This window comes from Neomonachus schauinslandi, chromosome 1 (assembly GCF_002201575.2).
Source record: "Neomonachus schauinslandi chromosome 1, ASM220157v2, whole genome shotgun sequence".
NCBI lineage: Eukaryota > Metazoa > Chordata > Mammalia > Carnivora > Phocidae > Neomonachus > Neomonachus schauinslandi.
Window position 1 is genome coordinate 53,918,659 of NC_058403.1, and position 23,471 is coordinate 53,942,129.

Consider the following 23,471-nt stretch of genomic DNA (forward strand, 5'->3'; position numbering starts at 1 on the left):
AACAATAAAGAAAATCCATGAAACAAAGAGCTGTTTCTTTGAAAATATCAATAAAATTGACAGACCTCTACCAAAACAAACAAAAAGGAGATACATATACCACCTGATGGTATGAAATGAAATGAAAGAGTGAAAACACAGCAGACCCTGCAGATAGAGAATTATGCTGAGTGAAAAAAGTCAATGCCCAAAGCTTATATACCGTATGATTTCATTCCTATAACATTCTTGAGATGGCAAAATTTCAAAAATTTTAACATGACAAAATCATAAAAATGGAAAACAGATTAGTGATCCAAGGTTAGGAGGAGGAAATGGGAATGGGAGCAAAATGAGGTATTGTGATAAAACTGTTCAGTGTCTTGACTGTTATCATTATCAACATCCTGGTTAATATACTATAGTTCTATAAGACATTAACATTGAGGGAACATGAGCAAAGGGTACATGGGATCTCTCGGTATTATTTCTTACACCTGCATATGAATCTATGATTATCTCAAAAGTTTAATGTTTTGTGTGTGTGTTTTTTTTGTTTTGTTTTTTTTTTAAGTACAGTTACTCCTTCAACACGGGTTTGAACTATGTGGGTCTGCTTATATGCAGATTTTTTGGATAAATATAATATAGTACCATAAATGTATTTTTCTTTTATGATCTTAGTAATATTTTCTTTCACTTCGTTGTAAGAATACAGTATATAATATAATAGACAAAACATATATTATTTGACTATATTATCAGTAAGGCTTCTTTCTGGTCAACAGTAAGCTATTAGTAGTTAAGCTTTTGGGGAATCAAAAGTTATATAAAGCTTTCATCTGCATTTGCTGGGGGTAGGCATCAGTGTCCCTAACCCCTATGTTGTTCAAGGCCAACTGTACATATAAATAACTGTCAAATGGCGCCATACTTAATAGGGATTTTGTAGGGTAAAAAGAGTACTGATGATTGTTGTGGCAAGGAAGAACTTCATTGAAGACAATATTGAACCTTGCCTATGTAGGTTGAGATTGGAAAAAACACAGAGCATTTAGGCTGAGAGGAAACATGAGCGAGCATGGTATGTGTTCTCATATAGCTTTTAAGCCTTTGTTCAATTCACTTGAACATGTCTCAAGAGTATATGATAAAAATGTAAATATTTTTAAATTGTAAAATGTTGATTTCTTTTACTTTATGGTGTTTATTAGGAAGCAAAAAAAAAAAATCTTTTTTTCTTTGGCCTATTTCAGTGTCACTCCTACAGTAAATGTTTGGTAAATGTTTGCTGATGATAATTGAAGAATTAACAAAGAAGATTTATATAATAGCAACATATTTTGAACAAATTACAATAAGCACTTAATAAATGTAAATTACTGTCAATAAAATTCATATAATAAACTTGATATCTAGCCAGAGTAAGCTTGAGAACTTAGATCTTTCAGAAAAGAATGTCTAATCCTATCCTCATGTTATTCAAGAGAAAAATAAGACTAAGAAGTTGTGACTGCCTGAACATATATAGCTGTTTCCTATCCAAGCTGGATGATAAGAACTATGCCTACCTTATCCTCTATTATTTAAGAATCCAGGTCTTCTGAATTCCCCACTGCCTCCGTCAGCTCTTTATTGCCCACTCTTAACTGTAGCTAGGTAAAATATTAAAGTAATGGAAGCATTCAAAGGAAAGGAGGATGTCAACTTAAAAAGTCTTACTACCTCCTTTTCAAATCTCTCTACATCCTCCTGCATACCATAGTAACAAAGCTTGTCTTTCCTTTTCTTTACTTGAGAACATGATCTCTTTTGTGTAGAAACAGACCTGGTTTCTTTTCATTCCATTTTCAGTTCAATAGAACATTGATGAACAGACACTTGTCCAAAGAAGACATACAAATGGCTAACAGACACATGAAAAAATGTTCATCATCATTAGCCATCAGGGAAATTCAAATCAAAACCACATTGAGATACCACTTTACACCAGTTAGAATGGCAAAAATTGACAAGGCAAGGAACAACAAATGTTGGAGAGGTTGTGGAGAAAAGGGAACCCTCTTACACTGTTGGTGGGAATGCAAGTTGGTACACCCACTTTGGAAAACTGTGGAAGTGCCTCAAAAAATTAAAAATAGAGCCACCCTGTGACTCAGCAATTGCTTGCACTCCTGGGTATTTACCCCAAAGACACAGATGTAGTGAAAAGAAGGGCCATATGCACCCCAGTGTTCATAGCAGCAATGTCCGCAATAGCCAAACTGTGGAAAGAGCCAAAATGCCCTTCAATAGATGAATGGATAAAGAAGATGTGGTCCATATCTACAATGGAATATTACTCAGCCATCAAAAAGGATGAATACCCAACTTTTAAATCAACATGGATGGGACTGGAGGAGATTATGCTAAGTGAAATAAATCAAGCAGAGAAAGTCAATTATATGGTTGTACTTATTTGTGGAACATAAGGAATAGCATTAGGAGAAGGAAGGGAAAAATGAAGGGGGTGAAATCGGAGGGAGAGACAAACCATGAGAGACTATGGACTCTGAGAAACAAACTGAGGGTTTTAAAGGGGAGGGGGGTGAGGGGATGGGTTAGCCCGGTGATGGGTATTAAGGAGGGCACGTACTGCATGGAGCACTGGGTATTATACGAAAACAATGAATCGTGGATCACTACATCAAAAACTAATGATGTATGGTGAACCTAACATAACAAAATTTAAAAAAAAAAATCTAAAAAAAATCTTTTAAATCTAAAAAAAGAAAACATTGTCTCTATAGCTTCTAAGAAGCTTGGAGTAAAGGTGAGTGGGTAATCTCTGAAATCTAATAGTAAGCAATCTAGCCAACATTTAAAGTCATTGTTTTAAGGTTATCATTCCAATAATTTATATTAACTCAAATTCCTGTGTATCCCAAGTGTCTGAACATAGCAAAACTTAAAGAGAAATATGCTTTTGCTGTAAACTCCTTCATGTTATAGCAAATTAATGGGTCAGTGTAAAAACTTAGTTGTGAGGAGATATATAGCAGCACAAGGAAGGAACATCAGAAATGGTTTGTGAACATATATCAAAGAAAAAGTACTACTTTGCACTTCTCTCAGTAGCTTTTTGCATATTAATTTTTAAAACAATCACAGGTTATGTTTTCTGATTTATATAAAATTTTTAACCAGTCTTCCCATGATTAGGTCATGTCAGTCCCTCCCCAGTTATAATTTACTATTTTAATTAAAATTCTTAATTGCACACAGCCTCATTACTTCTATATTTAATGTCTGATTTCTTTCAGACCTTAACCCTTTAATAGTTTATATGACTTGATATAATAACTTTGTAAGAAAAGTTTTGAAGTTCTCAATCTTACCACAGGCCTAGGAAATCAGAACATACCATCTGTGTTTTCTTGTGGGTAAACTAAAGTACAAAGGACTAAAGATATTTTTCTAAGTCTTTGAACTGGGGATACAAGTTCTCTTTGGCTTCTAATTAATGGGGTTAGAACTTAGTATATACCTTCTTGGGGAAGTCAGTAAATCAGACATCAGGAAAAAAAAAAAAAAAGATAAATTCCAGAAGGACTAGGTATAGGAGACTAATTATTTTCAGGCTCAATATTTGTGGCCCAAAATGGTTATACTTAGTCCCTCCTAGCTACAAGGGGAGCTGTTCTGACTGTATTAATGACAAATAATTTCTAATATTTATCACTTTCATCTTTCCTTAGATTACAGCGTCAGAGCCATGCTAAAGATAATGAAATCAAGAATCTTAAAGAGCAACTTTCCATGAAAAGGTACAAACTTAGCTGTTGCTTTGGTTGAGTATACATCTCTGAAACTCTAGGTATATTCATTCAGCATGTTCTGGCCAGGGTAGCCATATAATTTATTATCCAAACTGGGGTACTTTTGAGCATCAAATTGAGCATTAATAATTAGACTGGGACAATAGTTACAAACTGGAATTGTCCTAGGCAAATTGATGGGGGGGGGTATGTTCACTTTAACTCTGCCCTAGAAAACTGCTGGGAGAGATTAGATCGGCAAAGTCATGGTCCCACAACAAGCGAGGCAGGGACCAGAGCTTATGTGTTCTTAACTGTTTGCCCTAATCAATACTGCTAAGTGTGACTGATTTATGAAATTGGCTGAGTTTTATTCTGATTCACATATTTTTGCCTATAGGTAATTTTTTAATAACTTTTTTGAGATCTAATTCATATAGCATAAAACTCAGTGTGTTAAATTATACAATTCATTGGCTTTTAGGATATTCATAGAGGTATACAGCCATCACCTCTGTCTGGCTCCAGAACATTTTTATCACCCTAAAGAAATCCTGGTTCCAGGGGAACCTGGGTGGCTCAGTCGTTAAGCATCTGCCTTCAGCTCAGGTCATGATCCCAGGGTCCTGGGATCGAGCCCCGCATCGGGCTCCCTGCTCCACGGGAAGCCTGCTTCTCTCTCTCCCACTCCCCCTGCTTGTATTCCCTCTCTCGCTGTCTCTGTCAAATAAATAAAAATCTTAAAAAAAAAAAGAAATCCTGGTTCCATTAGAAGGCATTCCTCATTCTCCCCTCCCCTAGCTTCTGGCAATCATTCATTTATTATTTGTCCCAGTGGATTTGCTTATTCCAGACATTTCATATAAATGTAATCATATAAGTACCCCCTTGTGATTAACTTCTTACTATATTGTATGTCCATATTGTAGCATATCTCAGTATACATTCCTTTTTATAGGTAAATAATATTCCGTTGTATAAATACACCACAATTTATCTTTTCATCAGTTGATGGACATTTGATTTGTTTCCATTTTTTCACTATTATGAATAATGCTATTATGAACATTTGTAAGCATATTTTTGTATGAGCATAAGGTTTTCAGTTCTCTTGGGTGTATACCTAAGAGTGGGATTGCTGAGACATGCAGTAAACTCTGTTTAACTTTTTGAGGAACTACCAAACTTTTCCAAGTGACTGCACATCTTACAGTCCCACCAGCAATGGATGTGGGTTCTGATTTCTCCACATCCTCACAAATACTTGTTGGATTACCTGTCTTTATTTTACCCATTGTAGTGGATGTGAAATAGTAGATCATTGTGGTTTTGATTTGCATTTTCCTAATGATTTATTATGTTGAACATCTTTTTGAGTACTTATTGGCTATTTATGTATCTCCTTGGAGAAATGTCTATTCAAATCCTTTGGCCATTTTTTAAATTGGGTTCTTTGTCTTCTGTTTAGTTTTCAGAGTTCTATGCATGTGGATACAAGTCCTTTATCAGATACATGATTTGCAAATATTATCTTCTATTCTGTGGGTTGTCTTTTTACCTTCTTGATGATGTCCTTTAAAGCACAAAAATTTTTAATTTTGATGGAGTCTAATTTATTTTTTTCTCTTGTTCTCATAAGCAATTATGCAGCAGTATTCAATGGCATAATAAGTCCTCTTGGTTGAATTAATATATGTCCTTGAATATTTTTTTCCCTCAAGACACTCTGGCCATAGTGGTATTAACAATATATTGTTTTATCAAACTTCTCATAAATGTTTGTCAAGTATGCAAGCATCCAAGTGTTTCTAATAAAACATTGAGGATAGCTTTTGTACAAGTCCGTTACAATATTATATTTCCAATCAGTTGTTTCCTTTAAAGACATAATTTTGTTTGTATGCCCTAAAGTTAGGGCCTCAGGTGTAGGAAGCTGAAATGGGATAGGAAAAAGAGAGACCTGATAGGTAACCTTTCTCTATAATGTCCTTCATAAATACTGTCCTTATCATCTCCCTCTCTCATTTTTAAGCTGTAGGATTTGTTTTCATTCTAAGGTTGAATGTGAGCTGAGATACTGAGATAACCAGTGCAACATTTTAATGCAGTAATTTAGCTTTAATGCAGCAAGGGCAGGGATGATAAAAAACCTTTGTAGTTGCTATTTTGGGGATACAGAAAGGCTTGTAGAAACTTTATGAGAAATTTAATGGTAATAGCTAATATTTATTTAATACTTAATACGTACTAAACACAAAATGTTTTTATGTATATTATCTGAATGTGTTTTCGCAACAGCTCTTTGAGGTCAATAATACAGTGTTCTCCATTTTCACATGTAAAGAAACTGAGATATAGAGAAGTTAAGGAATTTGCCCAAGGTTTCACATTTATTAAGTTTCGGAACTCAGATTCATCCTCAGATAACTTTATTTCAAAGCCAAGTTTTAAATCCTAGCCCTTACATTGACAACTTTAAAACATACTCTTGGTGTAGTAAAAGATAACAGTAAGGGTTAAGTAATGTCTTCTCTTGCTTTTATATGCTGTAAACTTTTACAAGAAATCATTTCTTACTCACTTGAATCTTTCTCCCTCCTGAATAAGGGGGAAAAGTCTGTCCTTGCTGCAATATTGCTGACTCTTTAATGATCATATATTTCAGATCTCAGTGGGAAATGGAGAAGCATAATCTGGAAAGCACAATTAAAACATACTTAAACAAACTGAATGCAGAAACTAGCAGAGCTTTAACAGCTGAGGTAAAAAAAAAAAAAAGAGAGAGAGAGAAATGGGGTTGGGGAGGGAAGTTTTGCTTGTGTACTAGTATACTAAAGAACTGAAAAAAGACTGTTCTAAATGAACAGAAATAAGTCATCTTAGGACCAGCCAGAAGAACATAGCTTCAACTCTTGTGCTTTTTTGACTCATTGGAATTTTGTACATGATTACTTCAGTGTTGATGATCTTATGTTGTTTTTCCCCAAATGACTTCAGGAAATTGGTCTGCTTCAGTATGTATAGCAAATACATACATTTTGGGAAAATTCTCATGAAGCCAGGTCACTAAGCCAGATTTCTAAGAATAACATTTTACTGCTGGAGAGGACATCTCCTTTCTTTGTTACTTTCTACATAGATCTTCCCAAAGCACATACACATCATACACTCCCAATTTCAAAAACCAACTTACTTTCTAGACCCCCAGAATATCATCCAGTTTCTTCTAAGCTAACTAAGAACACCACAGCTAGGGTCTCTTCCAAAAGATATATGATTATCTTTATGTATGTAATTTTTACTTATAGATAACCAAACTTGATATACAATAAGATTCAAATTTTTAGAGAGCTCACTAACATTAAAAGGATTATATAAACCTTCCCACATCTGTCATGGGTAAGCTGTATTCTTTAGCACAATGCTTGGGAATCCAGAGGTCAACAATCAAGGAATGATACCTGAACCAAAAATCCCTGGAGATTAGTAAAATGCAAGCTATAACTGAAAAACAAAACCCTCAGATTACATTAAGAGCTCAAGTTTGTATATTTTGTGTCTCACTACTTTTAGTCAGAACATTTCTTCCTACTTCCACTATTAATTTTAGAAACACTCAATGCTGTCCAAGAATATAATCTATTTTCAGCAAATATTGAGTGATTAGTGAGAAAAAACAGGCCAAGTGAGCATGCAACAGTAATGGTGCAGAATAAATTCCTGCTATGGGGAGACAGACTCGATGACCTCCCAAGGCCCATTTAGGTGGTCCTCCTGGCGTGGTCTGATTATTTTCTTACCCCTTCATCAATTAAAAAAAAAAAAAGCAAATAGCAGGACTTCTGGGAGTGTTCTTAAACTTTACTGAATATTAGAGTTACCTGAGAACTTTTAAAAATCCCACTCCTCAGGCAGCACTTGGTATCAATTAAATTAGAATCTCTGGGACCAAGGCATCTTTTTTTAAAGAGTCTGAGATGATACCAGGGTATGTTCAAGTTTGAAAACTAATGTTCTGGAATGTTTACTAACCCAGTAACCATTGAGTAAAAAAGAATTGCAGAATTAATCAGAGTTTTTACAATGTATTATGGCTGGTCAGGAAGCTCAGGTGCTGGAAGAGATTGAAAAATAGCTTCAACTTTCCTTGAAATGATTGAGAAAAGGATGTGTTCATTTACAAGGGCATCTTCAACTTCTTTGTCTTTCTCTCAAAATTTGTAGGTGTATTTCTTACAGTGTCGTAGAGATTTTGGTTTGCTTCATCTAGAGCAGACTGAAAAGGAATGCCTCAGTCAGCTTGCCAGGGTGACTCACATGGCGGCAAGGTACCATTTCCCTCTTCCTTAATGCGTCTTCATCTCAGAGATACAAGTGGCTTTAAGGCTGAACAGAATCTGTGTTTTACATGTATGACATCAGAGTCTTTGAAGTGAACAAACCCTTATTTTTTTTAAACTTCCAAAGTCATTTAGTCACTTTGCTGCTTTTACTTGGTTGCTTCTGCGGAAGCACTGAAGTCTACTGAGTACAGTAATAGCTGCGGACAGATTTTTCCCTTTCTCTGTAGTGAAGTAGATAAAAAATCTCAGAAACATGCATGAAGCCCAGATATTTACAAAACAGGGTGGATTCTAAGTGGAAAACCTTTTTCTAATTAATTTCTCTTCTAATGCTTGATTTTTAAATACAAAAGGGAAAAATCAGTATTAACACCTAAAATCATATGGTAAAGGCAGTTTCTTGCTGTGTTATAATAAATGTGATTTTCAAATATCAGGCAGGTTGCATGAGATTATCCTTAAATTTATAATTTTATATCTTCATACTGAATTAATTAAATTAGAATTTCTGGGACCAAGGCATCATTATTTTTTAATGATTATCATTTTAATGATCATCATTATTCTTCAATTCTAAAGAATCAGAATCTCTGATGTTTAGCAAGATTCCCAGGATATACTGATGTGCATTCAGGTCCGGGAAGCACTGTTGTAAGTGATCAGTCTATCTTTGCTTGCTAGAGGGAGAAGGGGCACTATAAACTAAAATATTACCAAGCCTCTTTGTATAAGATGATCTCAGTGATAACTTGTTCTGCTCTTTTAAAGCTGGTGTGCTGGGTGATACTGGGGTGGGGATGTTATAACGGGGCCTTTTGAAAGGCCTCATGAAATCTCTCTTCTAGAGATGGCAGACCTTAAACACCTCAAAGCTGTTCCTACTTAAGTCATTTGGTGGGCATGTTTGGCAGAGCTGCTGTGTTTGTGCAATTTAGGCACTGCATAGAGGCAACAATCTAATTGATCCTTGCAGAAGAGGTACTTCTTTCTGATTTGCCCTCCCATAAGGAATATCTTTTTCTAATTTGCAGAAGAGCTGATAGGCCAGCCACAGCCCTGTGATGTTAGGGTTATGGTGAAGATAGTCCAAAACCTGCTTCCAAGAGGAGTCAGCATCTTTGAGAATGCTCCTGCATTGGATGGCTAGGGCACTTTCTCTGTTTGACCTTCTCTGCCTCCTTACTTCAGTGGAGGGATTCCTGTGTAAAGGTTTTATATGTCCTAAAAAAAATATTATCAGGATAGAAGAACACTTGATGTTCTGGAAGCAGAAGTTATATTTGCTCTTGAAAAAAGAAATCTTATATGTTCCCAGTCTTTGTTTTATTTTTAATAACAAACCCTTCCATACAACTTTGTGCCAGTTTGAGGTAATTGTTGGTGATGGAGGTAATTTTGTTGTTGTTTTATGTTATTTACATATATGCTAAAGAATATGATGGAAATTTTTGGACACCTATGTGGTATATAAAAAGAAAGAACTTTCTCTTGTGTCTCCTTTCCTACACCAGCAATCTGGAATCACTTCAATTAAAGGCTGCAGTAGAGAGTTGGAATGCCATCGTAACAGATGTTAGAAACAAGATTGCGTTCCTGAGGGTAAGTGGTGAAGTATCTCTGGAGTAAATTGACTGAATGTTGTAGGTGGTATATACTTAAAGAAAACATCTAACAACAATTACTGGAGAAATTTAGGGAAGAACCTGTTTTTTTCAGTTACTAAAGTTTATGCCTTTTTAAGGTTTGAGATCAATTATTTCCATGCTTCACACCTAATTTTCCAAATTCCAAAGCTGACGCTGCTCTAGTCAAAAATAAGTGTTGTAACTTGGTCTGAGTAATTATGTATTTATAAAATTAAAAGGAAGATCGAGCAGACCTGCATTAGTTTTCAATCTTAAACTTTTATATAATTTTTTCAGAATACAAAATAATAAATTATTCATTATTGGTTTAATAAAATTAGGACTGCTTAAGGTAATCTAAAGATGTAACCCATTAAATATTTATTAATTTCTTCATTTGGCTTTAGGATATTTTTGTATTTATATCTTAAAGTAAATATATATCTTAAAGTCACCCGGGTGGCTCAGTCGGTTAAGCATCTGCCTTCAGCTTAGGTCATGATCTTAGGGTCCTGAGATCAAGCCCCATATCGGGCTTCCTGCTCAGCGGGGAGCCTGCTTTTCTTTCTCCCTCTCCCTCTGCTTCTTCCCCCTGCTCATGTGCATGCTCCCTCTCTCTCAAATAAATAAATAATAAAATCTTTAAAAAAAAAAAAAAGTAAATATATAATGTTCATTGTTTTGTGATTTCACAACACTGCTACTAAAATAATGACATTTAATTGTGACTGCTGCCTCAAAGCGTTACCTTCTTTTCTAGCTTTTCCACTGATGGTCTTGACTGTTTCTCTCCCAGACTCTTTCTTATTCAGTCTTTAGTGATGCTTAGCACTTATGGTGGGTTTATTCAGAGTTCTGGCCTGCCCCTTGTTCTCCGTCCTTGTTTTCTTTCAAGGACATGTCTTCTGTGGGGAGTTTCTAAATGTTTTGTTTCTTAAGCATTTCTTTTTCAGTCTCTGTGGGCTGTTTACAAAATAATACTGTAAAGTAAAATGGGGACAGTGCCAAAAAATGTTGAAAGCATGTTGTTAAGTTTCGGTGATTGGAATCATACTTTTGGCAAAATCCAAGAGAATAAAACAAAGGTATATGTGGTACTGGAGAAAGCTAGAGGTATAACTTTGAAATAAACAAAATATGGGTATTTAGTGAATATTCCCTAAAATTTCCCCTCCAGTGAACATTTGTAAGTAGCTCAACTCTTTGTTACAAATACTTTTTTCCCATATTTATCAGCCCGTATATTACTTATAGCTTCTTGAATCTTTAGATGCTATTCACTTTATATGATTGGTTCCCAATTTGGGTCTGAAAATTATGGAAATACTGAGGAATTATCACAGGGTCTGTGAATTATGTCTCTTTGTATCTTGCCAACAAACAGATACTTCTAAAGATACAACTATTTACGTTTGAGGATAGTGTGTTATAGAATTATTTTTATGTCAAAAACTGTTATGTTATTCCTGACATAATAGGTTGAGAATAACTATGTTTTATTATTAAAAACTACAGCAAGTGTTTCCATATGCTATTTCTTTGAAGTTGGTTTTGCTCTAAAATACTGTTTCTCTTCTTCTACTAGACACAGTACAATGAACAAATTAACAAGGTGAAGCAAGGGTTTGCCTTGAGCACCCTGCCTCCAATCCAACTTCCTCCGCCACCACCTAGTCCTGAGATACTGGTAAGAAATAATGACATTTTGAAAAATTGCCATCTTTATCTTGAAATGGTAAGGGCTATAAAACAGTGAATATTCAGTATGTTTAATGTGTGTTCAAAATAGAATAGGCACATGTTGTGCATATTGTTTGTAATTACATCCATTCTTGCTGTATTATCTTCAGATGCTATAACTAGTTGGCTGGCTTAGCTGAGGCCAGGGCATAGGTGTATCACTGGATTTTAGTGATGCATTTGGTATGTAAAGAGGTAATGTATTCTCATTTTATCCTGTAAGTATCACTGCAGTGTGGGAGAAAACTGATGAATATGCAGAATTCCCAAGCGCTCCAGTTACCCCAGTGACTAAAACATCTCAGTATAGTACCCAGCTGGCTAAACTTCACCCCTCACTTCTACTTTTGACATTCTTTTCCTTAACTTTTATCTTCTATTCTACGTTTAAAGCTTCCCTACTTATTGCTGGGAATCAGTGAGCCTCAACCAGATACCTTTCTGTTACACTATTTATGTTATCCTTCTGGGAAACCTAGTACCTTAATCCAGTAAATTCAGACAGCTTTCCAAGAACTTTTAGGATAGAATCATTAGGTGATAATTTTAATTATCAGAACAGATCTGGGAATAGGAAAAGGAGAAAGATGTGAGATCTTTAGCAGCAAATCACTTTTCGCCATCAGTACTTCTGCTTGTAGTAGAACTTTGAAAATGTTATTTCTGTAAATAGTTGAGTGTATCAGAACTTAAAAATTATGTGAATTGTGTGGAGTTACACTGTGTTTCAAAAGCAGAATTCGAAACTAAAAGCATTATATGCTATACACCATGGTCTTTAGAATGCAGTATTGGCCTATTGTATTTTTGGTCAGTTCAGTTTTTATAGGTGCACTACATTATGGACATTATTATTCTAAGCTTGGAACTTTATCATAGCCAACTACCCTGATAAGGAATGTATTACGTAAATGATGGAGAAGTCCAAAGAGTCTCTGTAGTTCTACAGGAAAAGTAACACATATTCTGGTACAATTTCTAGAAACCCTGTGCCTTCAGCCCATATTCAAACTACTGCCTTTTGGCTGTAGTTAAACTCTCCCATGACTCTAAATATAAAATGGCTGTGGAGACTCAGAAGCCAGATACAGAGATGTTTTTTAGAGTTTCTTGAAACCAGACCAGCAGAAGCTGTCTGATACCAGTGATAACTCCATAGCTGACATATGTAGTTAAACCTTGACCTCTAGATCATTACTTTGGCGGCTTTCTTATGTTTGATGGGGCTTACATGGGTTTAGTCAAGGGCAAAACCCACTGGCAGTTTGGCTCTGTGCATCCTTCTGCTAACATCTGAGAGGTACATGTGTATCTTTTATGCTTCCTAACCAGAGTCACTGCTGTGCTTGAGCAAAGCTAACAGTTGTGTTAAAGTGCAGGCATCAGTGACCATTGAACATTAGTGAAATAGTTTGAGAGCACAAATGCTAGAAATGTAACAATGATATTCACCATAAATTGAGGTGGTTTTTACAGTGGAAACAATGGGTTTAAGTCCTAACTCTGTGAATAACTATGTTGGTCTTTGGAAAATCAGCTATTCTCGACTTATTTTCCCATGTATATGGGAAAGTTATACTAGATGATCTGGCTACTAAAGTCCATCTATGGGTGTTGAATTTAAGTGATGAATCACTAGATTTCTACTCCTGGAACTAATATCACACTATGTTAACTAATTAGAATTTAAATAAAAACTTGAAAAAGGGAAGGGAGGGAGGGAGGGAGGGAGGAAGGGAGAGAAAAAGAAAAGAAAGAAAGAAAATCCATCTATCTCTGAGATCCTGGTAGTCTAAGGAATAGTCACCAGGCTTTAAATGTATAGTAGTCTAATCTGAGAAGTCTCAAATAATGGGTACTCCTCCCAGTTTAACCCAGTATTTTTATGTTTTATTATATCTTGGTTTTTGTACCCTGGCTATCTAATCCTCAAGGAAATGTTAGGTAATAGTTGTCTGCAAAGAGAGCAGGAATACTGACTCATACCCACCATCCATTCATTCTTTGAAAATTTTACGTTCTGAAAATTGAAACATACATAAAAATAGAATAGTACCTCTGTGAACCAAGAGAGCCAGCTTCAGTATTATCAACATGTCATGTCATCCTCTTCTTCCTATTGGAATATTTTAAAGTATATATCATACAATCTCATCCATGTATACTTCAGTATATATTCCTAAAAGATGAGGACTCTTATTATTGGATATAATTATTATACCAGTTTTTTACCTAAGAAAATTAAAATATCCAGTTAAAGTTTATATTTCCCAATTGTCTGGAAAATGTCTTTCTTACCTAGTTTGCAGTATTTCCAATTTGGTTATAATTACTCTTACTTTCAAGAACTTATTTTTAAGGGGCACCTGGGTGGCTCAGTCGTTGAACGTCTGCCTTCGGCTCAGGTCATGATCCCAGGGTCCTGGGATCGAGTCCCACGTCGGGCTCCCTGCTCCGCGGGGAGCCTGCTTCTCCCTCTACCACTCCCCCTGCTTGTGTTCCCTCTCTCACTATGTCTCTCTCTGTCAAATAAATGAATAAAATCTTTAAAAAAATTTTTTTTTAAAACAATCCACATAAGGTTTATACTTTGCATTTGGTTGATTGTCCTTTAAATCTGTAACAGCTACCTGACTCTCCTCCTTTATTTATGTCATTTATTTGTTTAAAAAATTATTTCTCTTGTTTAATTTCACACATTATTGATTTGATTGCATCCTTGGGATGTCATTGTACATGTTCTGCTGTTTCCTATAAACTGTTCATTAGATCTAGAGGGTTGCTTAGAATCAGGTTCAATATTTTTAGCAAGAGTACTTTATAGACAATGATGTATACAGGGTCTTTCTTTTGTAACATTAAATAAGAAATGTCAACCTCACGTATCCATTTTAATGTTCCCCACTAAGCTTTCAGCTACTGGTTTTAGTATCATTACTTAAAAGGGCTATGCTGATGTTCATTTTTTTTTTTTTTCTATTCAAAAAATAGTTGAACTTCTTTATGCCAGTGCTAGATCTGGCACATGGTAGAAACTTAATCTGTCCTCTTCTGTAGCCTAGTCAGTAAGGTATCCATCCCATTGGTAGATGCTAAGAAGGGCTAGCTTTCCACAAGCGCCTACGAGGTGCAGTAACACCTACAAGCATGTGTCTACAAGTCATTGTAGGAGGCTTTATGCCCCAGGCCCACTCCACTTCAGCTTTCTACTCTCATTGGAGCTAAACAAAGTCAAAACTCCATCAGGTGGTACAAGTTCCCTCCAATACATAATCAGGGAAAGTAATATTTTCTAAAGGCAACTTTGGTTCTTTAGTGGAATTTGAGTGTGAGTATTGTTCATCAACGTGGCCAGTACTCATTAAGGAGCTCCTTTGCATAGCCCTATATTATTATAGTTGGAAGGGAACCTTAAAAAAATCACCTAACTTAACACTCTGTTTTATAGATTAGTAACCTGGCATCCATGGTTACCTAGCTAGGTGGAAAGAAGGTGAGACTAGAACCAACTTCTCTTCTCTGTGTTCTTTAGTATATTTGAGTGTCCTTTGCTTTTCCAAATATTCATACATTTAACTGATGACAACACCGTTTCTACTGCTAGTGCTTTGTGTCTAGATTTCAAATTGGTATTTTTCTTCCCAACCATTGTTCTGAGTTTAGATCTTTGCCTATATAAAAGATAAATGTGTGGAGTTTTTGTTTTTTTAACCTTTTCTATTTTAGATGCAGCAGTTCTTGGGAAGACCCCTTGTGAAAGAATCTTTCTTTAGACCCATACTCACTGTTCCTCAGATGCCTGCTGTTTGCCCTGGAGTCATCTCTGCGCCTGGCCAGCCTAGAGCCCCCCTGGTACAGATCTCTTTGTTGTTTTATCACCACAGTAGACTTCCTGAATGAATGTCTTCTATTTATTTGTTAAGGGGTGATGGTGGTGGTAATAGTGGAAGGAGGAAAACTGATAATTGAATGAATAGTTCCATTTGAGGCACTGTGCTAGGAGCATTACATATATTATTTCATTAACTGATAATCAGTTTTTGGATACAACAATAATACATTTTTATAGTAGACAATCCTTACACGATTTTATAGTTTTGCTTCTGTAATAGGCAACAATACAGGGTAAATGACATTTTTAATAGATCATTTATATTTAGCATGTTTGGGTAGATTAAAAAGCAAAGAACAAAATTATGCCACAAAGCTAAAGAAAAATTTTATTTACACAAACATAGACACACACAGGTATAGTAGGACAGTGTTTCAACTTTATAACACAATATAAATAGCATCATCTTGGAATATATTATACTATAAAGTTATGAATCTTCCTAGCTACAATTAGCCACATAAACCTTATCCAAACCTGAAGAGGCAATAGAGAAATTTTAAATGACTAGGATTATTAATTGTAATCTTGGCAGAGGTAAACGTTTATTTAAAAAAAAAACTTCTCCTAAAAACTGATGTTAAATATAATTAATGAAAAATTCTCTAATCTTGACTTTTCCATAAACACATTCTAGTCAATTTTTTGTACCTATAAACAGTCTCCCTTTGAAATATATAGTCAGATGGACTTATTTTTGTAGAGGCTGCCTCTGCAAACAAATATGTATATAGGCCTTAACATGTTAACTGATACCACATCTTTTTATACCCATGATACCACAGTGTTGCTCATGTGGTTTGCACCTGCACCATTATATAAGGAGCTATGTATATAAAACTTTATTGAAAACTTTAAAGTACCTCAGCCTTCTAATAAGATTACTTTCTGATTCCTGGAGAAAAGCTTGATACTGAGGCAAACCCAGGTTTCTGGGCAGTATTCTCCTCTGACTTAGTAGGCTTTGTATGGGTTATTTCAGTGGCTATTAGTCATGGCTGATTTTTCATGAGTAATCTTATATTTGAAAATAACCTGTAGAACATTAGGTAAAAGCTGTCTGTCATGTTGATAATTATCCTAGTAACCAGGTGAAAATATTCACTTGCTGATAATAATTAGAATCTTAAAGCTTCTAAGAAGAAACTACCCCAAGATCTGGCAAAACTCTGATGGTTTCATGGCTCGGAGTGTCACTACAACTTCCATACCACCTTTGTCTGAAACATTCATGAGACATTGGGCAGACATTCTAGTAGTAGTCTCATCTTTATTTCTTTGAAAATTCAAATTTAGCACAAACTACTTTTATATTTAGAAAAATTAGAAAACAAATAACATAGAAATATACAAATTGGAAAGCAAAATTACCTGCAATTGAATCCTAGGAAATAATCACTGTTTACAGATTGTTTATAACTTGAAACCTTTTTCTATGCATATATATTTTTAAAAAATATAAAAATGAGTCCTACCATAAATACTGTATACCACAGACTTTTTAAAAAAATGAAATATTTCATGGACATCTCACACTCAGATATATAGATCTGTTCTAAAGGATTGATTAGATGTGCTATAATTAGCAGACTAGGTTGTTTCTAGGTTTTTAAAATAACAGCACTAAACACCCTGTATTTCTGTACATTTTCAATTACTGAGACTCACATGTCCCCTTTTAAAAATAGGGGTAATTATAAATAATAAATATTGTGCTAGTTAAATAAAACTCTAAAAGGGGAATGTATATGTCAGTATTTCTCTTCATTCTACCCATTTTCTGAAGTATGGAAATACCATGTTGTCATGGAATGTTACTTCCTAATAACTGAAGCTGATGGGTTATAACTCTGTGCTCCTTACAGATGACTGGTATAGCCTGGACTGTGCCAGCACCTGTGGGAGAGGCTGTGTCTCCCAGTGCAAGTCTGGGAAGTGATCCCCCCATGATGAATTGGGAGAGGATTACAGACAGGCTGAAAACTGCTTTTCCACAACAAACCAGGTATCATAATTTTTATTTAGTTTGAGTACAGATCATACACTACAGTTTCCATAACCATAATTAGGACAATGAAACAAACACAAACACACAAACATATAACCTTAGTGTGGCCTTAGTAAGGAAAATGAAATTTAAAGAAATAGTGTTCAATATAAATGCTAAACCTCTTCACTAAATTTATTAGTCTTAAGTTATGAAAGATTTTTAAATTTAGGTTTGCTCCTTTATTAAAAGTACAACTAGTCATAAACCTATCCAGTTTTAATGCCACCAGCTGCAATAATTATCTTAACCTCTTTCCAAAGTGAATTTTAAGTTGATTGTATGCTATACAAGCCCAAACATCAGGTTTTACCCTCCTATTTCCTTAATTTTATTAAGGCTTTTAATTTTTGTTAGAGAACACAGTTAAATGCAAGAAATAACGATTTTTACTGTGCTTTTCACAGTGCTGACTTTAGCAGAAAGATATTTTTCTCCAGAAATGAAGTTTTTTTATCTTTACTTTTATATTCAAGCAAATAATTCTAGTTTTTAACCAATATTTACACTTGAAGCCTAACACTTTTATTTAATGAACATATTGTTATGCTTCAGGATTAGATTATGGTTTTATAAATATAGTGAGTAGATGGGGAGGAAATCGGAGGGGGAGACGAACCATGAGAGACTATGGACTCTGAGAAACAAACTGAGGGTTCTAGAGGGGAGGGGGGATGGGTTAGCCTGGTGATGGTTATTAAAGAGGGCACTTATTGAATGGAGCACTGGGTGTTATACCCAAACAATGAATCATGGAACACTACATCAAAAACTAATAATGTAGGGCGCCTGGGTGGCTCAGTTGGTTGGGCGACTGCCTTCGGCTCAGGTCATGATCTTGGGGTCCCAGATCGAGTCCCGCATCGGGCTCCCTGCTCGGCAGGGAGTCTGCTTCTCCCTCTGACCCTCCTCCCTCTCATGCTCTCTGTCTCTCATTCTCTCTCTCGCAAATAAATAAAAAAAAAATAAAAAAAATAAAAAAAACCTAATAATGTAATGTATGGTGATTAACATAATAAAATTTAAAAAAAGAACTGTAATACGTTTGTTATATATATGTATAAAATGAATAGTAAATCAAAGGTAGTTTTACAAGGCTGATGACCTGACACTTCATTTGGGAAAGAAAATATTGCATTCTGCTTTATCCTACCAAAAATATATTCAGAGGCTTTGGGTCAAGGGTCTGTGATAGTGGAATTGAAAAAGAACATATTAATTAATTGTGTGATAAAGAAACCTAGAAATATTTTAATGTGTCTTTTAGCTTCTCTGCTCTGTGTAATCTTTTGAGTTTTACAAAAGTAAAATTATTTACAGAATAGAGACAGACCTATAGTAACGTAGTTAAGAAGGAGTATTTTGTTCCTGAGTAAAAGCAGTTAGAGACACAATAAAAGAGCTCAGTACAGAAGTAAGTAGGTAACACACTCAGTTTTCATACAAGCTTTCAAAAACAGTTAAACTTTCTTTTTGGAAAGAATATTAAACTTTAGGAGTTTTTGTTTTGGTATAAGATAAATGTAGATAGACTTTAGCTCAGAGATCAAAGGGCCACATCTATATGCTGCTACATATCAATAGGATTTTGTATCTTGTGTAGGGGGGCACACCCTCAAGGCAGTAGGAAAAATCACCACTGCTCTTTCCTGGATCTCTTCCAGGAAGGAGCTTACGGATTTCTTACGGAAATTGAAGGACATTCATGGGAAGTCCTTATCTGGACTGACATTTGATGAAATTGTGTACAAGATTTCCCAATTTATTGACCCCAAGAGATCACAGGTAAAAACAAAAAGCCTTTATCTGCCTGCCCTTCTGTGTAGTAGTGAGTGGTCTTAATTATCTTCATAACGTGTCTATAAATCAATAACCTATAATCACATTAAATTGTCTATTAACAATTCAACTTAACAAATGACATTGGAAGTCTTTTTGAAATAATACCTGATCATTCTAGAATAAAACTGACCCTCTTGAAATTTCTTCTAGGTTGCTTTGACTCTAAAAGAAGACCTTTTTTCTAATTTTAATTAAAAGAGCATATAATGTTTTTTTTCCTTTATCTGGCTCTGAGTATACAAGTGATATTGCTAACATTTTGTTTCAAGATTTCTTACAAATCTAATTGACTTTTACCTTTTGCTAATTCTCACTGTACCCATGTACCCCATTTTCTGCGCTGTTCTATTAGTTTTCACTGTGTTAGAACACTTCTGGAAAAAAAAGTATAATAATCTTGTTTTCAGAGCCAAGGAAAATCTGTACCAAATGGTAACTGTGTTTCACCCAGCCACACTCCTCCACAGTCTAATACTGCCCAGCCCCCAAAACCAGCCTGGAGGCCCCTCAGTTCACAAGGGCCTGCCTCATGGGAAGGAGCGAATAATTTGGTGAGACTAAAACTGTTGATTCTAAGTACATTTAAATTTGAGAAAAAGAAATGAGCTGAGTTGAACCTTATGTGTATTTTCCCTAGGATGATGAGGAGGAAGAAGAAGAGCCTTGTGTGATCTGTCATGAGAATCTCTCTCCAGAAAACCTCTCTGTTTTGCCTTGTGCTCACAAATTCCATTCTCAGGTAACCCTTTAAACTTACCTTTTTATTTTATTTTTTATTTTACTGATTATTTTTTCAATTAAAAAATTAAATGTCATTTTAAAGTCAGTTTAATATAGAGAAGTAATATGAAATAGTAGAAAAATGACCTGTACACTACCCTGAAACCTCAATATTCAAAGTCAGGTTAATATATTTAGATAATAGAAGATTCAAACAGGGGCGCCTGGGTGGCTCAGATGGTTAAGCGTCTGCCTTCGGCTCAGGTCATGATCCCAGGGTCCTGGGATCGAGTCCCGCATCGGGCTCCCTGCTAGGCGGGGAGCCTGCTTCTCCCTCTGCTTCTGCCTCTCTCTCTCTCTCTCTGACTCTCATGAATAAATAAATAAAACATTTAAAAAAAAAAAAAAAAAGAAGATTCAAACAGTACCAATAGGTATGTAATGAAAGTCTAGCTTTTCTTTTTTCTTTTTATCTTTTTGAATATTTTGCCATTAAATCAACTAAGCGAGATTCATGCTGCCTTACTTGAAATCATATACATGTATCATCAGATATTGCTGTGGCATGAGTTCCACAGACTATAACTTGGGGCTTTGGAGTACCACACAGAAACACTTACACCTGTTTTCACCATACCTAGCCCCAGTTTGTGCTGTGCTTTCTCAGATCTCCATACACCTTACAGGAAAAGAGGAGACAATGATAAGACTGAAATAATACAGAGTAGTTCCCTTAGAACTGGAAGGAATGTTAACTGACATAGCGATTCAGTGGCAGTTTAGCAACAGTATCACTGTACCTTGATTTGCTATAAATAATGGATAGTGTCCTGTCTCCATGTACTGATGGCTCCCTACCATTATAAAGCATAAGATTTACCTTAACAGTCTGGGCTCTTATATTTGCTCTTTAGATGCTCAGGTTTCAGTTTTAATGTTAGAAAAATTTGAGACTGGCATATCTTTTGTTGATTTTTGGCATTTATATAGATTAATTCCTGGTGTTGTTGCTGTGCAAATGTTATTGATACACAATTTATGAACCAAGTCTTCTGGTGCAAAGATGTAATTTGACCCAGGAAAAGATAATCTTACATAAGAAAGTCTTCTCAGGGAAGTGAATAGTAGCCAGCATTCAAGCCATATCTGTAAAACACGATTTCAAAGATATGTGATTCCTAGTACAGAATTATATTTTCTATCTACTCTGATATGAAGAAATAGACACAGACTGGCTAATCCCAAAAGATAAGGAAAGATACTTAGTCATCTGAAGTTGTTAAAGTCCTACCCATTTAGAAAACAAATGTTTCATGAAACTTATTATTCTTTGCCATTGCCCATAGAATAGAAAGCAGGTAACCTATTCAGGTTACTTTTTAGGGTTACAGTTATATAGTGCCTATTCTTAATCCTTTCTCATCTGATCTGGCTCTCATTATTTATACAGGTAAAATTGATTTGTTTTGGGAGAGTTAGTATTCAAGCAAATGACATAACAGATAGTTCATAGCCCAAGAATTCAAGCAAATGACGTAACAGATAGTTCATAGCCCAAGAGTACCATCATTGTCACTAAAGAGCCATCTGAAAAGTGTATCCATCATCTAGGGATTTTAAGTTCAAAACACCATAAGCACTTGAGAACAATATATAATAAAATAGAGGAAAAATATGTAGCAGGTTTCCTCAGCCTCCTTGTTAGGAAGACTTGCTAAGTCATCCTGAAAACTGGGACTGGGGAAAGGATCCTAATCCATTGAACTCACTGAAAGGTGTTCTGTTACCAGCTATATTACTCAGTGAATCACAGAGAAGGTGCCATTATTGCAGCAGTTGGCTTGGCAATTTACTAGATAAGGTAACTGATTATATAGAGTAACAATTGCCTCTGCTAGGCTAAATCAGAGAGACTGACATGAATATTTTTGCTCCTTAGTGCATTAGACCTTGGCTGATGCAACAGGGGACGTGCCCAACCTGCAGACTCCATGTTTTGTTACCAGAAGAATTTCCGGGTCACCCCAGCCGGCACTTGCCCAAGATCTGATCCAAGGGAGTGATTTGCAAAGGAAATTCAGTTATCAGGTTCCAGAATTTAGTTTTGCCTTTTATTATGAGCTGATAGTGTGAGTGGTGTAAGCAGTGTGCTCTTTAGTATTGTACAAAAGAAGCTAGCTAATCTCATCAAAGCTGTAGCCAAAGAGGACAGGACAAATCTTCAGGACTTCGAGCTGAACTGAAAGGGCTTAAATTTTAAAAGTTACATTATATTTGCCCCTATCTTAGTAAGCGTTTTCTTCCAGCGTAAACATCATTATTAGCACATATCTTAGGATGTTTTTGTCTTTTTCCTTCTTATTCCACTTATCCTTTACTGTCACCCAATATAGGCTACATTTTAATTTCCTGAAATCAATGTAAGAGGAAAAGCAGAATAGCAAACAAGTAGGAAAATTCCAGATTTTATTTTTCCTTTTAACTTTTAAAACTGCTTACAAAATACATAATTGAAATACTTAAATTTTATCCCTATCTTCCCCATTCTTCTCTGGCCTCTAAATATGTGCCCATGAAGAGATTATGAGTGACTTGAGGGTGTGGACCATACAGTGGTGTGTTGGAGCTTAGCTAATAATAGTTTGTGAGAAGTGACTGTTGAAGTTTCAGGAATTTTGTGAGCCAGTGATCAAATTGTTCATAGCTTGAAATCTGCATAGTGGGAGTATTCACACCATAGAAATTTGTAAATGTTATAAGTCAGGGCTTCTCTTCCCAAGAACTTGTTGTTAAACATTTACCAGTACACCACTGGGACCATGTCTGATCCTCCTATGTTTCTCCATGCCTTGCACAGTAGGTGTAGCATAAATATTCCCAGAATCAGAAATCGGGAAATAGAAATGAGTTAATGTGTAAATTAAGTCACTTGCTCAGTTGAATAATTGAGATCTTACATTCATTTGTTAACACTGTCATTGGACCTTACACTTGAAGGATTTGTTTTCTGCCTTAAAAGTTTCTTAATTTCACTTTGTCATGCTGCAGGGTGTGGGGGACTGTACGTAGATGCTTCTTATGACAAAGTTAATATTCACTGGGCTAAGCTGCCATCTAAAGCTTGTCAGTAGGAACTTTCTTAGAGGTCAAAAACCTATTTTGAAAATAGTATTGTGTAAATGCTGTAAGTGTTGTACATGTCTTTAGTTAAAAAAAATCTAAATTCAGTTACCATGTAAGATGTTACTTGGTTCATATTTGTTTCCATAAATTAATGAAAATGAGACTGAGTGTTTTGACTCTATCTGTATATTTCAGTGTAAATGTATCTTGAAGTTACTTTAAATCTATTTAAAACTGCTATTTCTGTAATTGTATGCTGAATGTTTTCTTCTATAATGACAAGAGACTGGAAAATGTGGAGGACAATATCCAAAAATGAAGGAAGGCAGTCTTCTAGACACTTAAAATGCCAAGAATGTCTCA

At 35.4% G+C, this 23,471-nt stretch overlaps 1 protein-coding gene across 1 annotated transcript in view; it reads left to right on the forward strand.

Moving 5' to 3' along the window:
* The window catches only part of DZIP3 (DAZ interacting zinc finger protein 3), a 95,297-nt gene extending 72,032 nt beyond the window's left edge, over window positions 1–23,265 (forward strand). Inside the window, exons 22-32 of the mRNA XM_044919686.1 lie at window positions 3,717–3,785; window positions 6,442–6,538; window positions 8,001–8,104; window positions 9,631–9,718; window positions 11,330–11,431; window positions 15,211–15,336; window positions 17,242–17,381; window positions 19,088–19,208; window positions 19,673–19,816; window positions 19,903–20,004; window positions 21,925–23,265. Coding sequence (XP_044775621.1) covers window positions 3,717–3,785; window positions 6,442–6,538; window positions 8,001–8,104; window positions 9,631–9,718; window positions 11,330–11,431; window positions 15,211–15,336; window positions 17,242–17,381; window positions 19,088–19,208; window positions 19,673–19,816; window positions 19,903–20,004; window positions 21,925–22,035 — 1,204 coding nt within the window. The 3' untranslated portion in view covers window positions 22,036–23,265. The remainder of the gene's footprint in view (window positions 1–3,716; window positions 3,786–6,441; window positions 6,539–8,000; window positions 8,105–9,630; window positions 9,719–11,329; window positions 11,432–15,210; window positions 15,337–17,241; window positions 17,382–19,087; window positions 19,209–19,672; window positions 19,817–19,902; window positions 20,005–21,924) is intronic.
* The last annotated feature ends 206 nt before the right edge of the window (window positions 23,266–23,471 follow it).